The sequence below is a fragment of the Diuraphis noxia genome, unplaced genomic scaffold (genome assembly GCF_037042655.1).
Source record: "Diuraphis noxia isolate RWA-SAM2 unplaced genomic scaffold, SU_Dnox_SAM2 contig0002, whole genome shotgun sequence".
Classification (NCBI taxonomy): domain Eukaryota; kingdom Metazoa; phylum Arthropoda; class Insecta; order Hemiptera; family Aphididae; genus Diuraphis; species Diuraphis noxia.
This window is the reverse complement of record NW_028301712.1, coordinates 21,928,997-21,944,411: the sequence shown is the minus strand read 5'-3', so window position 1 is coordinate 21,944,411 and position 15,415 is coordinate 21,928,997. Positions and strand designations below refer to the sequence as shown.

General features: G+C 28.9%; 1 protein-coding gene across 7 annotated transcripts in view; it reads right to left on the bottom strand.

The window, feature by feature from the left end:
• Positions 1 to 855: 855 nt before the first annotated feature.
• Positions 856 to 15,415, bottom strand: part of raw (NDT-like domain-containing protein raw) — a 36,937-nt gene continuing 22,377 nt past the window's right edge. For 4 of the 7 annotated variants that reach the window (XM_089218692.1, XM_089218690.1, XM_089218691.1 and 1 more), the window contains 12 exons: positions 12,354 to 12,466; positions 12,159 to 12,273; positions 6,793 to 7,099; positions 4,724 to 5,050; positions 3,838 to 3,896; positions 2,516 to 2,579; positions 2,322 to 2,409; positions 1,904 to 2,014; positions 1,662 to 1,815; positions 1,481 to 1,598; positions 1,326 to 1,412; positions 856 to 1,260 (listed from right to left, as the gene is read on the bottom strand). In XM_089218692.1, the coding sequence (XP_089074818.1) occupies positions 1,129 to 1,260; positions 1,326 to 1,412; positions 1,481 to 1,598; positions 1,662 to 1,815; positions 1,904 to 2,014; positions 2,322 to 2,409; positions 2,516 to 2,579; positions 3,838 to 3,896; positions 4,724 to 5,050; positions 6,793 to 7,099; positions 12,159 to 12,273; positions 12,354 to 12,466 (1,675 nt within the window). In that variant the 3' untranslated portion in view covers positions 856 to 1,128. The remainder of the gene's footprint in view (positions 1,261 to 1,325; positions 1,413 to 1,480; positions 1,599 to 1,661; positions 1,816 to 1,903; positions 2,015 to 2,321; positions 2,410 to 2,515; positions 2,580 to 3,837; positions 3,897 to 4,723; positions 5,051 to 6,792; positions 7,100 to 12,158; positions 12,274 to 12,353; positions 12,467 to 15,415) is intronic. The other 3 variants (XM_089218694.1, XM_015511052.2, XM_015511058.2) reach the window with 1 other exon arrangement.

Here is a 15,415-nt window from a genome sequence, read left to right as displayed (position 1 = left end):
TAAAATTGTGAATTTTTTGTGCATCTTAAAATACTCATAACTTCCTTTAAAATTTAAATATATTAAAAAGCATATGAGGTTGACTAGATAACAATCATAACCTTTAAATTTTATAAGAGGTCAATTCATTCTAATTTTTAAGCAAACGGAGCTACACGTGTTCTGCTGAACGTAAAATTTACTATATAATGCACTTGTAAGACAGAGACAACACATGTGGGTATCACGTCCTCTTAATTAATAATATAATAATAAATTTCATTAAAAAATACAAAAAAAAACTTTGCAGAGCGCCAACTGCCAGAGTTTAGTGTTTAAAATCTAAATCGCTATACTAAATATTTTTACGGACCCTCTAAAAACTTTTAATTAAATACAACTCATAACGAGTGATATGGGTGTCCCATATGTAAATAATTTCTAGTAACCTAATCAATAGTTAACTCAAAGCTTAAATTAACAAACTTACTTAATATATTACATTATAATCTTATATCATAAAATATTAATTTGATATAAAATAGGTATTCCTATCAAAAATTAAAAATTAATTTAAACCCTGCACCTACTCAAAATCCAACGCCTTCTCTCCCCCTCCCTCCCCACCAATTGTTGTGGCAAGTAAGTTTATGAATGAATTAATGAATTGGTTATAACGAAACTTCGCTAAATCAGTGATAGTGAATGTATTGAGTCTGAGTAAAGAGTATAATTGCCATTTGGATACATAATATTATAAAGCTTTTTAAATATTCGAAGGAATATTGAATAATATAACATTATTATATATGTATTTTAAAATGAATAATTATAATATGTTTTAAAATCAGGAGGAGAAAAAACAGTATAACTGAATAGCTTTTAAGTATTTAAATTTATTTATTTATCTTATGAAACAGGCATTAACCTATACTATCAATACATTTAAAATTAAAAATAATTCCTTAGCTGTTAGTTAAAAAAAATTAAATTAAATTCAAAAAATTGGTACTTATAAGTTAAAATAATATCTATGGATAAAAAAACATTTTTGCTTATGAACATCTGTTGATGTTCATGTAATTTAAAATAATTAAATGGTCTTTATTTTCCATGTGCATTATAATTTATAAAATAGAATATATTATGCTATAAGCTTTTTTGCACTGCGATTTCAACCGCTTCTTTGATTGATTCGAACACTGGCACTCGTGTTCGTGATGCTAAATCTGCTAGGTAAACCCGTCCGCGGTTATAGTCGTTGATTGCTGTTTGTGTCAACTAAAAAATAAACAATTAGTATCAAAATGTCTATGTTTTTACTATTATTATAAATGCATGAATACCTTTTCACCGCGAACTGTGCAGTTATCGTTACTGAGATTCTGTATACATAACACCATTCTGCAGCCTTTAGCTATACTATATGCTGCCTGCAATTATGATTACAAAATATTAATATTTATTTATTATTGGATAAAACTTAAATAACAGAATTTACTAGTGTCATGGTTGCCAAAGATCTTGAATTGTTTGGAATTACAAATAACAAAGTACGTGCATCTAATAATACTGATAGATCTGTTTTGGATGCTGCATGATATGTTAAATTAGATTTTCTACAACAAATAAAAATAAGGTTTACTAGTTATCAAACAAACAACAAAATGTTTAAAATGTACTTGATCATGGGAATAGCAATGTCTTCTCTCCACCGAATGTCATCGCCGCTTTCTCCAGCTAGATAAATATCTGTTGTCTTTAAAGACCTTGTTGTTTCAACACTCTCGTGTGACAAGTATAATGGTCTATCTACATTCAAATGGTATGAGTGCCCTAAACATTTTTCATAAATGGTTGTTACATTCTATTAATATTTAAATAGGCGAACATGGTTGATGTTATTATAAGTTAAAGCACTCACCGATATCAAATCCGTTTTTGAGATTGTTCTTGTCTGGTAACTGTAGAAATTTAGAAACAATAGCATAAAATTGGTTAAACGTAAAATAAATTTGATGGTTTCCTCCAACATCTGTAACAACATGCATGTACATTAAGAGTATACAACGAAAACAGTAACAATGTTCTAAGTGTTTAATAGAAGCTATTTTTAATTTTCGATTAAATTATTAATAGCCGTGACTTGTTGTAGGTACAATAATATTTTTAAAAGCAAATATAACAAAAATGAACATATTGTATAGAACATAAAAATATTCAACAATTAAAATACCTAAATTCATACCTAACAAATCCCACATACTTTTTTTCAAGACATTTGAGAACTATACTGTATTTAATTGGTATAAAAAAAAATATGTCAAGACATTTAGTTATACCTTTGATGTCACGGTGTTCGGGTGACAGATTTAGCACATCGTTTTCGGATAGATTCTGATTAGCCAACAGTCGGATAGCCCTTGTCACCTAAATAGTAGAAATAAAAATAAAAATACACAATGCGGTCAGTCGATAACTATAAGTGCGTCGACGTCAATCGTAAATCATTATTTGAGTCCTACCCACAACATACATGGGAAATGTTAATCTCCCCCGGCGCATCGACGTTGAACTTGTTAAATGCATCACGTATCTTCCTGAAACGAGACGAGACACACTTTATTATAATTTATAATTTATATTTTGTATCTTTGTAATACATTTTTAGGTAATACTTTTTTTTTCAACAAGATAGTCTCCTAAAAGAACTAACCAAGCTACATCAAAGGTAAAATGTTAACGATTTGATCAAGTTTAGAATATTGTTAAGAAAACATTACACTTTAGTGTTCACACCACCTTAATTGCACTTCATATTTACAGGTCAACAATCTAAATGGTCAGTATTTCATAAAACGTAACGAGTAAATAGCTTATATAAGTTATATGGTTATATAAAATAAATAAAATTATGAGAAATTATGAGAAATTATCACTATTTTTAAAATTGGGTTGAATTTTTTTAATCAGTTTAAAAAAAGTATGGGTACTATAACCACAGTCATTCATGATTCATGACCAGGCGCGAATTCAGTAGGGGGCGGGGGGGCGCCCCCCCCCCGTTAACTGTGTTTCGTTTAGGAAAAATGCCCAGTAAAAAGATTTAAAACTAATTTTAATACGTTGAGTGCCGCGGTCGACGGGTAGTAGACAATTGTCAATTTGTATAGGCTTATTTTTGGTCTTATAATTTACTCGGTTATCAGAGCAATTCTTCCGTTTTTATACGTGGTTATTCAGTGAAACGTCTTCTTTTCAACGGTGTATTCGGATTTTATTTTCGTTCATTTTTAACAAAGTAATGGTTATTTTTTCCCAGAAAACTGTCGATGACGGCGACCACGACAATCATTGTACCTATACATAAATATATTATATTTATATATTATTCTAATAATATACAGTTGTAATCTTGTAAAGTTATAGTATAGTTTTATTTTAAATACTAAATAATAATTATTGATTATAAAGTTGTATTAACCATAACTGTTTCGTGTAAGTTATTTTTGAACACAAATATGTGCGCTTGCCCACATATTATATTTTATTAGATATTTTATTTCGTATGTAAAATATTCACCCTCCCCCCCCCCCCCGTAATTTCGGGCTGGATCCGCGCCTGTTCATGACTAAAATCAATCATTAGAAAATATCAATAATCAAAACTTATTAAAGATTGAACTTATATATAGGTAGCTTAAAGTTACTAAAAATAAATAGAATAACTTTTGACTTTAAAACTATAAATTAAAGACTTTATGAGTAATTTATTCGCAATAAATTACTTATCAAATCAATTGCGAACATTGTGGATACTGTATAGACTATATATCATAATTTATAGTTTATTCTCACCGGTACGTAGTATTGTCTTCGCTGGTATCGTTGCTCTGACGGTTTTTGTCTTTCAGAATCTTGAACAAAAAATGAACACAATGTCACATATTAAATATATAAAAAAATTTCATTTGAAGAGGTAGACGAAAAGTAGTTTTATAGTTTTTTTTACATATAGTCAAACTAAGGATTTAAATTTATCCAGCTTACGCTTAAGCGGACGTCGTACTCGCAATGTCATCTTCGACTTACTAAAGCATAAAATATAAAAAATGTAGGTACACGTCCAGCAGTTTTGTGTTGTTACTTGTTAGCTAAAAATATTAGAGTGAGTCGACCTATTATTAAACGTAAATTTAAGAACATTATCCTTACATTATCTGTGTTCTATCTCGTTGGTTTTTTACGATATTTTAATTATTAAGTGAGTAATCAGTAATGACTATAGTGAGTATGCAAAATATCAATGTTTTAAAATGCTCATAATTCACTTAAAAATGTAAATATCATAAAAATCCAAAGAGAGAACACAGATAATGTTCTTACATTTAAGTTTAATAATAGGTCAATTTACTCTAATTCTAATATGTAAGTTACAATACAAAATTGAAACTGCTGGACGAACATTTTAGTATATTATGTATTAGGTAGGTAATGACACGGAGTCTACATATTATACGGGTACAATGTACTCTTAATATAATATTCTATACTATACAATTTGAATTTATGAATTAGATTCATTCATATTTATTGAGGGGGCGGGAAGAGTATAATTCTCATCAACTATACAGAGAACGAATTGATTTAAAGCTAAGATCTAATTCACATTATATGCCTTAAGGGGATAATTTCACACATATGTACCTATCCTCAAGTCCTCTTGTATCAATACTTTAAATACCTGAACGACATTGTTCAACCCTTCCAGTATATTATCGAACACCAGCGTCCCTTGGTGGGCAGCGATATTGTGGAGCGCTGTCAGGGCCTCGCGTATGTCTTCTGCTTCACGACAAGAGATGGACTCGCCGGCGACCACCGACCCGGCAATCGCGTCTTGTGGATGGATAACCAGCACCAAGTTGTTGTGGTTACCGGCAAAGTTGGCTGTCTCTATGTCACTAACCACGTTTCTGGTCTGGCTGTCGATCACGTAGAATAGTATCGTTGCACTCTCCTTCGCAGCGTGTTCGATTTCGATTAGATCTTGGCTCCAATGGTCCACTTGCTGTAAAACATGCGAAACACAAAAAATATGATATCCAACGAATATTACAAGCTACTACAATTATGTATCATTTTATTTCGATAAGACAGTTATTTGTAAAAATATACAATACATAAAAGGGTATTTCAGTTATGCCTGATTAATTGAAGCGTTCAGTCGTTTTTGATCATATTGGAACGCGTCTGAAGATAATATTATATAATAATGATGATAATGTTTTTTTGCCACAATAAGTAATAACTATAAGTGATGTCGAGAGTTATAAATTATAATGGACTCTGGTAAGAGAAAAATCTATCCATTGGTGGAACTTGATAATTATTATTTTTAAATATACCAAAAATATTATTTGAATTATAGATATAGGTTTATAATAATTCATGCATTTACGCGTTTACCTATTTTCATATATATTGTGTGTTATGTAATAGTATGATAAATACGTGATATCGAATAATAATTTCAGCATGATACTTTATTACAAATATTACATAAAATGTAAATATTATAGAGAAAAATTCCACGATAAACAAATATCTGTACGTACATTTTATATTATTACACTTAGGTATATAATATTATGTAAATAACATTATATCAATTTAAATAAATTTCACGAAACGCCATCACGTATGACTAAATCGTTTATTTTACGTATAGTAATACCAATATAGCTAAAATATATACATGCATTTTAAATGACAAATCCAACCTAACAGTTAAACATGTATAACAGAATGCTTCAAATATATAAATGACATCAGAAAATAAAACATCCAATCTAATTTAGACGTAGCTATAGGCCTGAACACAGGAAATATCAACAGTGTGATCTAATTCTTAAGAAAAACGGATCTGTATGATCAAATTCAACTTAAAAAAAAAAAAATTGTTTCGTTTGTAATTACGTTGGTAATCAACTTATAGTTGTAAAAAGTTTTCAACGATCAAGTTTCACAACAACAAAAGTTACTAACTAATATTTATCTTTTTTGTTGATGTTTTCAATTATAAAAAAAAATGCACTATCTATACGTTCAAATAATTAAACCTATAATCTGTATCTTTTAAGTAGGTGCCTACAATAAATTTAAATTTAAAAATCTTAAAAATGTATCCAACTGTTTAGATATTGACATCGGAACATCGCAATTTAATAACAAGCAAGTAAAATTTTAACAATAATTATTTATTTTGTACTAAAAATTATTGCTGCATGATAAGTTATAATAATGTTTATCGTTTAAAACAAGAGCTTTTCATAAATGAATCTTTGTTTGACGATTTTTATTGTGTGGGATAGACAACAAGGACAGACCTTGATGAAATATTATCTTAAAAACTTTCAAATACAACTGCTACTGGTACGTTTAAATCATAGACGTCACATGACGCCATATTTAGAAAGGAACAAGTTGTGCGAGTTAGTTAATATATAAACTATAAAGCTAACCTTAAACGAAATGAATTAAACATTAATAATATATCACAATATATGTGGATAAATACAAATCTAAGTTTTACTAAAACATTTTGATACCGAGTGTAGTCTGATTAATTTCTGAAAAATGGTTTTGACGCGTAATATTTGAAATTATACTATCAAAAATTTCGAAAAGAATAATTAGCAACGTGAATATTATAATAATGGGTGCAAAACGACTTCCATTCATGTTACGTTCAAAAATTCGAACATCATGATCATATTTACTGTACCAATAATATTATGTAAGGATACTAACCGGATTGTAAAATGACACACCGGCATCTTGCAGGTACGGTATGGCTAAGTCTTTGCGCCACGTAGTTGGATTGCAGGAGCCGCCCAGGAATACGTCGTAGCTGTGGGGACTTCCTGTATTAAAGGAGGATTCGGCAATTAATGGCAAAAGCGTCGATAACAGGAGTTTGCAGAGGGTTGCCACCGTATTATTATAATCGAACATTATATATTTTTTAGTTGGCTTACTCGAGTATTTTTTTATTTCCCTGATGTGTTTCTCTTGATCTTTCTCCAACAGCCGTGAAAACTGCACAGATCTCGGTATCCTGCAGAAGAAAAGTTTATATATTGTTAAAAACAGGTAGTACATCATTGTTTTAGCGACAATCGTCAATATGCAGTTCGTGGTACATGGCACACTGCATTAGGTACCTATATGGCTATATAACCATTGAATTAAACATATGTGTCCCTCCTATCTCCTTTAAACATACGATTTTTGACCAATAAAACGAAAAGAGAAACGATGGTTCTGATATTGCGGTTGACAACACTATCGATTGAATTTTTGTACAACGCCGCATTCATAAGTTAATATGAATGTATAATGCCAGAGACAATACTATACTAACATAGGTACTTGATTTTTTATAATAAATATAAATAGATTCTATATGTCTGAATACATCATAATTTTTTATTTGTAGCCAGTGCGTTTATTATTAAAATAGTAATCAAACTAGGTAGTGCGTCATTTAATTGTGGACAATCATTAGTAACCTAACCATTATATGCCGGAGGAATTTCGGTGGCGGGAATAATATAAATACTAATCTACATAATATATACTTTTTATTTTTTAATATTATATGCTGTGCTTGTTTGTTGATCACTTAAACGTCTTTATCGCTGGAGCTAAAACTTACTCAGCTTTAAATTAACATTGCTCACTGGTGTATTTTAAGTGAGGGAGCTTCAACCCCCCTCCCCTGAAAACGTCATGTATATTTCAGAATTTAAGTAATACCTTCATTAAATACTGGCCACTTCTCATTAGCTAACAGGTGAATATTATTTTGATTTAGTTGACAGCTGATGTATGATGTCCTCTTCATCCAAAGTAGCCAAAGCTTATATATACTTGTATTTTCTAATTACATCATAATATTGACGAATGTGGGGATATTTCATATTTCAATACTCATTGCCTTAGAGTTCAAATTGTTCTCACTATACGCCGTCATATAATTTATTAATAATAGCATGTATACATCTCGTGTTTATTATAAGAATAACTATTTATTATTAAGGATAAACATTGTGTCGAGAATAGAAAATGATGTAACCTTTTTAAGTACATCTGACGTGTCGTAAATTAAAATACATAATTACAATGATTTACATGATTTTTTCACTCGTTGCGTAGTTAACATACACACATAATAATTTATAATATAATTTATTATATATTTTAGTCGTTGTGGAGTAAAACAGATAGCGATGAGAAATAACTGCATCAATGTAGTTTCTTCGGAGAACATTTTAACAGATGACCAAACACAGTAAATTTGCTCGAGAATATAAAAAATATATAGTATAATATTATAAAAGTTTAATATCAAATGGAAACATAAAAAAAATTTCAGTGTTGTACATTAATATATCATGAAAGTATGGTACCATTTTTCAAAAGAATACACCGACACATTAATTTATGGGAATTTGTCCAACTTTATTAAGGAATTATTTTGTGAGTATATCACCATTATAAATAAACGGGAGTAAATCAAATTATTAAAACGTACGACAAATGGGAAGTAATAACAAATAACAATTATTATCATTACTTAGTGAAATGAAGTATTGTTTTAATTAAGTACTATTTTAAATTGTGTATATCATAAATTCATAACATCATCACATCGGAGTCGTCGTTGAATTAACCAACCAAATAATAATAATATTAAGAATAAAATAAAAACAAAACAAATAAACTCACATAGAGCGTACTGGCAATTTATTTAATAAACATCGGCACTTTTTTAGAATCCCGCAAAAATTAATACAGCGCAAATATATTAATAACTTTTCATGTCAGTCCACACTCCACACCATCATTTTTAATAGTCCACTCCAACAGTCATCTAGGTGGTAGAGAACGTGATTAAGCAGCAGGTGGTAGTGATGCATGTTTGAGGAAAACCGCGTCTAATGACGATAATAATATAACAATCGCGATAAATTATTATGTAAATAACTCGATTGAGAAAAACATCACGATTGTTTGCCTTTGCAACGAAATCAGTCTGAAACGAATAACAATCGGAGAATTTGGGTCTGGCAACAGAAAGTTAAAAACAGATGAAACGTGTTGTAAGTTAATATAAAGTTAAGAGAATGCTACATCCGCATGTGTTGTTTCCGTCTTACAAATGTAAAATATCGCGAAAACTGTTATGAACGGGAAAGGAAAACTCAAGCTGTAATCCAAGCTAGGCAACCAAATTTTCAAACTATTTACTGTGCAACGTTGTTTTTAATTTTTCGACATCACAAATAAGAAAAAAGTTCTTATTGTTTAAGAATTCATTATTTTTGAGTTTTTCAAACTTGAATAACTTTTTTTTAGTTCCGATATCGAAAAAATAAAAACAACGTTACACTTTAAATATTCTCATCTTTATAGCGTGAAAATTTGATTGCTTAGCTTGGATTACAGCTTGAGAGATTCTTTCGCGCACAAAACAGTTTTCGAAAAGTTATACATTTGTAAGACGAAGACAACACATGCAGGTGTAGCGTCCTCTTATCTGATATCTCAGATACTCTAACGGAGGTAGGACACTAAGTTTTACGCGTATAGTGAATATTAAAAAAACCAATGGCCATAACCACATTTTTACGTCAAACTGACAAGCTAACTAATCGAGAAATCTTTAAAATCTCTACTCTACTCCACTTCATTCTGATTATTAAAAAGCCCCAGGTTAAAATTAATGATCCGCCTCAGTGTCATATTTGTCAAGAATATAGCCACACTCATAATTATCGTTGTCACTTGCTCTGCAGCTACGTAAAATGTGGCGAAGATCATTACATCGTGCACTGCATCAAATTGTAGCCTCCAGACTAAATGTGGTTTATGCTCGGGTGATTAATATAAACAACCTCCTAAAAATTATGTTCAAATCGCAAGACATGTATTAAATCATAAAAAAAACAAACATTGCAGATCCTAAAACTCAAGAGTCTCACACTCGTCGTCATTTCATCAAACTCAATGCTAGTCCATCGTATGCAAACATAACAACAGCTCAACCTACAAACAATAATTCCGAGACAATTACTTATCGAAATAAAAACATTTACTTTCCCTTCTCTCCACCTTATACATAAACTCATAATGCATTCCTTATAAATATTAACAAACATTAAAAACTAAAAGAACACTTTCAGTTCTCACTCAAATCCTATCATCATCCATTTTTCGTCCAACTGGATTCTAGGTAATCTACCAAGGCACCATTTTTTTTTATTAAAATTGAAAAATTTACAATTTGAATAACATGAATTCAATAAGTATGATTGTGTTGATATTTTAATCATGCTTGAAGGAAGAGAGAGTCAATTGGCACTATATACTATGAACAGTATGAACTAAATTTAAGCCCAGGCAACTTAAAAGTCTCTTCCTACAAACTTACTCACGAGGTGCCGTCAATGGGCGATTTTCACTTCACGCTAATAAATCCTCCTCCAATTTACTCATTGAATGACTATGTAAAAACAGATAGTAAATATAAATAATAAGAACATTTAGATAAATTAAAAAAACTGTTAACAAAACCTCAATATCTAATCTATTAGGTATGTAACTCGTTACGATTAATAACATTATCTGAATTATTATTATTATTATTATTTTCTCCCTCAGTTTATACAATACAGGTTTATACTATATGGTCTATTTTTTTTTTTCGTTCAAAAACCAGGAACGGGTGGGAAATGTTTAGCACAATACTGCCACCCGCCATACTATATAGTCTCACGAACAACCATGCTATGTAATTGCCAATTATATTTTAATAATTAAACGTAATTTATTTATAATAATAATAAAAAAAAACTATTTATAATATAATAAGTATGTTTATTTAAGATCAGGCGGAAACATATAACGAGTATAGAATGACATGCATTATATTTATATATATGACGTACATGCTACGTTAAGATTTATCTATTTAACTCAGATATTTTTTATATAAGAGTAAATATACGTTCAATAAATTTTAATCCTAAACTTATAATTTAGGCTCCTCGTGTTTTTTTCAATATTTTAAATTAATTGCAAGTTATATGAGCATTTTAAAATAGCATCTTTTTTTGTGAAGTGTATTAAATTTGATATAGTAAAAATATGATATATTATTATAGGTACGTGATATGATTTTCTAGAAAAATTGAAAATTTTATTTTATTTTGTTCTTTATGATTGACATTATAATTCAAAGCACTTACTTTTAAATTGTATAATTGTTTTTTAATGTCAACAATAGGTTTATGCAGTACTACACGCGTAATTATATAGATAATAATTAATAAACATTAGTGTGATATATTATAATTAAACTCAATGCGTTCTACTTAAATATATAGGGTGTAACAGAAAGACCTGACCAAAAAAAAAAAAAAAAAAATTATGCAAATTCATCGTGTGACAAATTTTTTTAATATTATATGATAAATAAATAATTTAAGAAATATACTCATGTCAGCAAATTCTCAAAAATCATATTTTTCAAAAAGTTATTGCATTCCAAATTAATTTAACCAAAAAAATATTGAATTTAAAAAAAATTCTAAAAAATAAACTACTTGACTTAGATAAATCTTTTTACCATCAAAATTGTTTTTATAATCAGATTCACAAACAGGCTATTTTGAATTTATCCAAATTTTTTTTTTTTTCAGTTCTAAAAAAACATAAAAAATGTATTATACATGTATAGTGCTAGGTTCACTTATTGAACAAAAAATAAAAAAATAAATAAAAAATATGAATGTAAAGAAAGTTAGTCCAAAAGTCAGTTCTATCTGTTACACCTTGTATAAAGACTAAAAACTTAGAACTGTTAAAATGTTGGTTGTCTACATGCGTATTTATATTTCCAACAAAATTTCGAGATTAAATTATTTTTTTTTTTGTACCATAATCCTGCTAGTAAATCTAAGATAGAAACAATACATATATCTAGGTAGTTAGTAGCATATACAACATTAGGATATAGCAATAAAATAGCTACATCTATAGGCCATATTATGATGTATAGTGTATACACTGAAATAAACTAAATTAAACTAAAAACGTTGGTTATTATTTACCCTCTATCCAGACCGTTTTTGAGTTTTCTAGCCAACAAACAAAATTCGCCAAACGTCATGTATACCGGTGAATTTCTATTGGCACATTTCATTACACACTGCATCATTTCAGCGACTATATGAAAATATGAAAATAAAAAAAAAATGTATTTAAGTTGTACACAAAAATGGCAAGTATTGTTGCAAAAGAATTACCTTGGGCCGAGGTCAGGTACAATCCCAAGTCGTTGAACAGCGCCTGAACTCTGTGGGCCGGCGCGTTCGTGTTTTGGGAGCCCACACGTGAATTCCATGTCGAACACAATTCTCTACAAGGCAGAAAAAAAAACACAAATATTTGTATAAATATCATACTGTATAATTGGGCAAAAACAAGATAAAAAATCCGGTATCGCCGACGCGATTAAATTCAATTATTTTGTTTTATTTATATGATTTTTTAATTACATTTGAAAGCAACCAGGAAGAAACCATGTTGACGCTACTAAATCGAGCGACACACAAAGGTAACAGCAATATTTCGTAGACTGTGTACAATATACATAGGTAGTAGGTACTATACGTACTATACGTACCTACTTCGATAAGAATATAAAATTGTCACATTATAATAGTCTAGATTAGATATGGCGTATGAGAGGAATTTTTCATACAATCGAATTAATAATATCAGTCAGTTAAATTATAGTGTGTGTACTGTGTACAGAATATAATCCCATTTTAAATACATATCAGTACACTCAGTGTTGGACAAAAAAAACTCTATAACAAGTTATTAAGGGAAATATTCATATTTCATAGTTGAAAATTTAAAAATTCTAATGAAAAAACATTCATTAAATATTCCAATACTATATGGGATGATTATAATATGATGCATAATATCGATGTTAAAATCGTCGACACGACAAACAACGTGCAAACATACAATATGTATATTTTAAATTAGCGAAATTAATAAGTATTAGTAAAAATGCTATCATTAGGAATCTGTTCTTGCATGCATATACTTAAAAATAATGTAAATCAGAATTTAAATCAATGTATTACATTAAAAAGAAAAGTGAGAGAAATCATGCTTTATGACTCACACTGTAAATGTTAATAACCATAAACAATATAAATGTATAATCAATTGTAATATATATTATTATATAAGTACCAACTAGGTATCTTTTAACATGTAACTATTTTACAAACTATCGAGAACAATGTATTTAGGTATAGTTAAAATTTTGATTTCCGGCTATTGTCGTTTGTTTAAGACCTGTGCATAAAATTATCTATTTAATCTAATCAATCTTCTAAACGTGATTATAGTACAAATAATGCAATGGTAATTTGTGTGCTTACTGCTTACCAAACTAATTTATTTAAAATCAATTTTATGATACGGAATTGAAATGCAAAATTACCATTATAAAGTTATTTTAGATTCTGAACGAAGTGATGAATGTATTGATTTTACAATGATGAGTGTTTCTTTTTTTTTGTGTCTGTGTACAGCATAACTAGTCGAAATAATGCTTCAATTTCAAACTTTGGGGGTGGTTTCCGATGTAAAAGTGAAGATCCTTGGTGCATTATAGAGGTCAAAAGTAAACATTTTCCAACAATTTTCAAAAAAATCGAGAAAAACAAAAAAAAAATGACAGAAAAACGGGAATTTTTATGCAAAACCAGTTTTCTACAAAATCGATTTTTTGTAAATGGTTCAGTACTTTATTCGATCAGAAAGTGGATCTAGTTGGTACTTTGGGGGTCAAAAGTAAAAAATTCTTAATATTATTTTAAATAATTGGAATAAACAAACTAAAAATTATGGGGATAATGGGAAATTTTACGCACAACCAGCTTTCGACAAAATCGATTTTGATTTTTGATGTAAGTTTAAAAAAATGACCATTGATACATGAAATTTTCACCGAATGTTTATATAAGTATATTTTATCCACCATGCAATTTAAAAAAAATGTTCGACTTAAGTAGAACTATTCATAGGCATATGCAATTTTCGATCATTATTAGTTTTTTTTAAATTAATATCGATAAAAATTTATTTTTTGGGTAGAAAATCTTGAAAATTTAATACAATACTCTTAACATATTTTTGCAGTAGCAGTTAAAAAATAAAAGAAATGTATAGCCACAATTTTTTTTATAAGCATTAAAATTTTGAATTTTGACAAAATACGTAAAAATCACAAAAATTCGCAAATTGTTTTATGCTAGAAATTCATAAAAAATTTTCTTTTTAAATCTAAGATCTTTATCACAAACAAAATGCCCACCGGAAATTCAAATTAAATTTTTATTACCATTTGAATTTCAAATATTGACAAAAATTCGTCAAAACCATGAATATTTGCAAATTATTTTGTAGTTCAAAATTCATAATATTGTTTGTTTTTATATATAAGGTTATAAAATTCAACACTAAGTTTTCCATAATTTTTGCTTCAAATAGCTATAGAGGAAATTTGAAGCGTCATTATAAGAAAATGTTTTGAGCGTTTGAGTTTTAAATTTTTATGAAATCGTGTAATGATAACGATTTATCCTCAAACCAGGTATATGTATATCTATGATAATACAGTCGAGTCGCGATAACTCGAAGCTGAAGGGGGTAAAATTTCACTTCGAGATATCTATCTAATTAATAGGAGAATCATTTTTTGGGGGAATAAAAAAAAATCGAGTTGTCAAGTTTTTCGACTTATCGAGGTTCGAGTTATCGCGTCTCGACTGTATAAGGTATTATGAATTATGATAACTACGTCATGCAATGTTTTTGGAAAAATTGATTAACCATGCCTTATGCAAAATGCGTCTTAATTGAAAAATAAAATATTTGTTTTAAAATAGAATATATGACAATATTTAAATATAATATATCCTAGACTGACAAATCATCTCCGTTCAGAATCGTTTTTCGTATACAATGATACCTATCATTGCATTCAAATCTAACTTACCCTAATCAGAGGTCCATCCCACCACCTAATGTACAGCAGAGCGATACCCACTTTCTCGCTTTTTTGTTTTACTTTTCCAACATAAAAGAAAAAGCAAATATAAATCTAAATATTTGTGTATAACGCCGATGAGAGTGTATGATTCTTTTTAATATTAAAAAAAAAAATCAAATATAAATTAATTTTATAAAAATATAAAACAATATGGAAATCGTTAAAATACTTCGAATCATAAAAATAAGATATTACATCGTACATTCGTACGTGGTGTGATAAAATAAT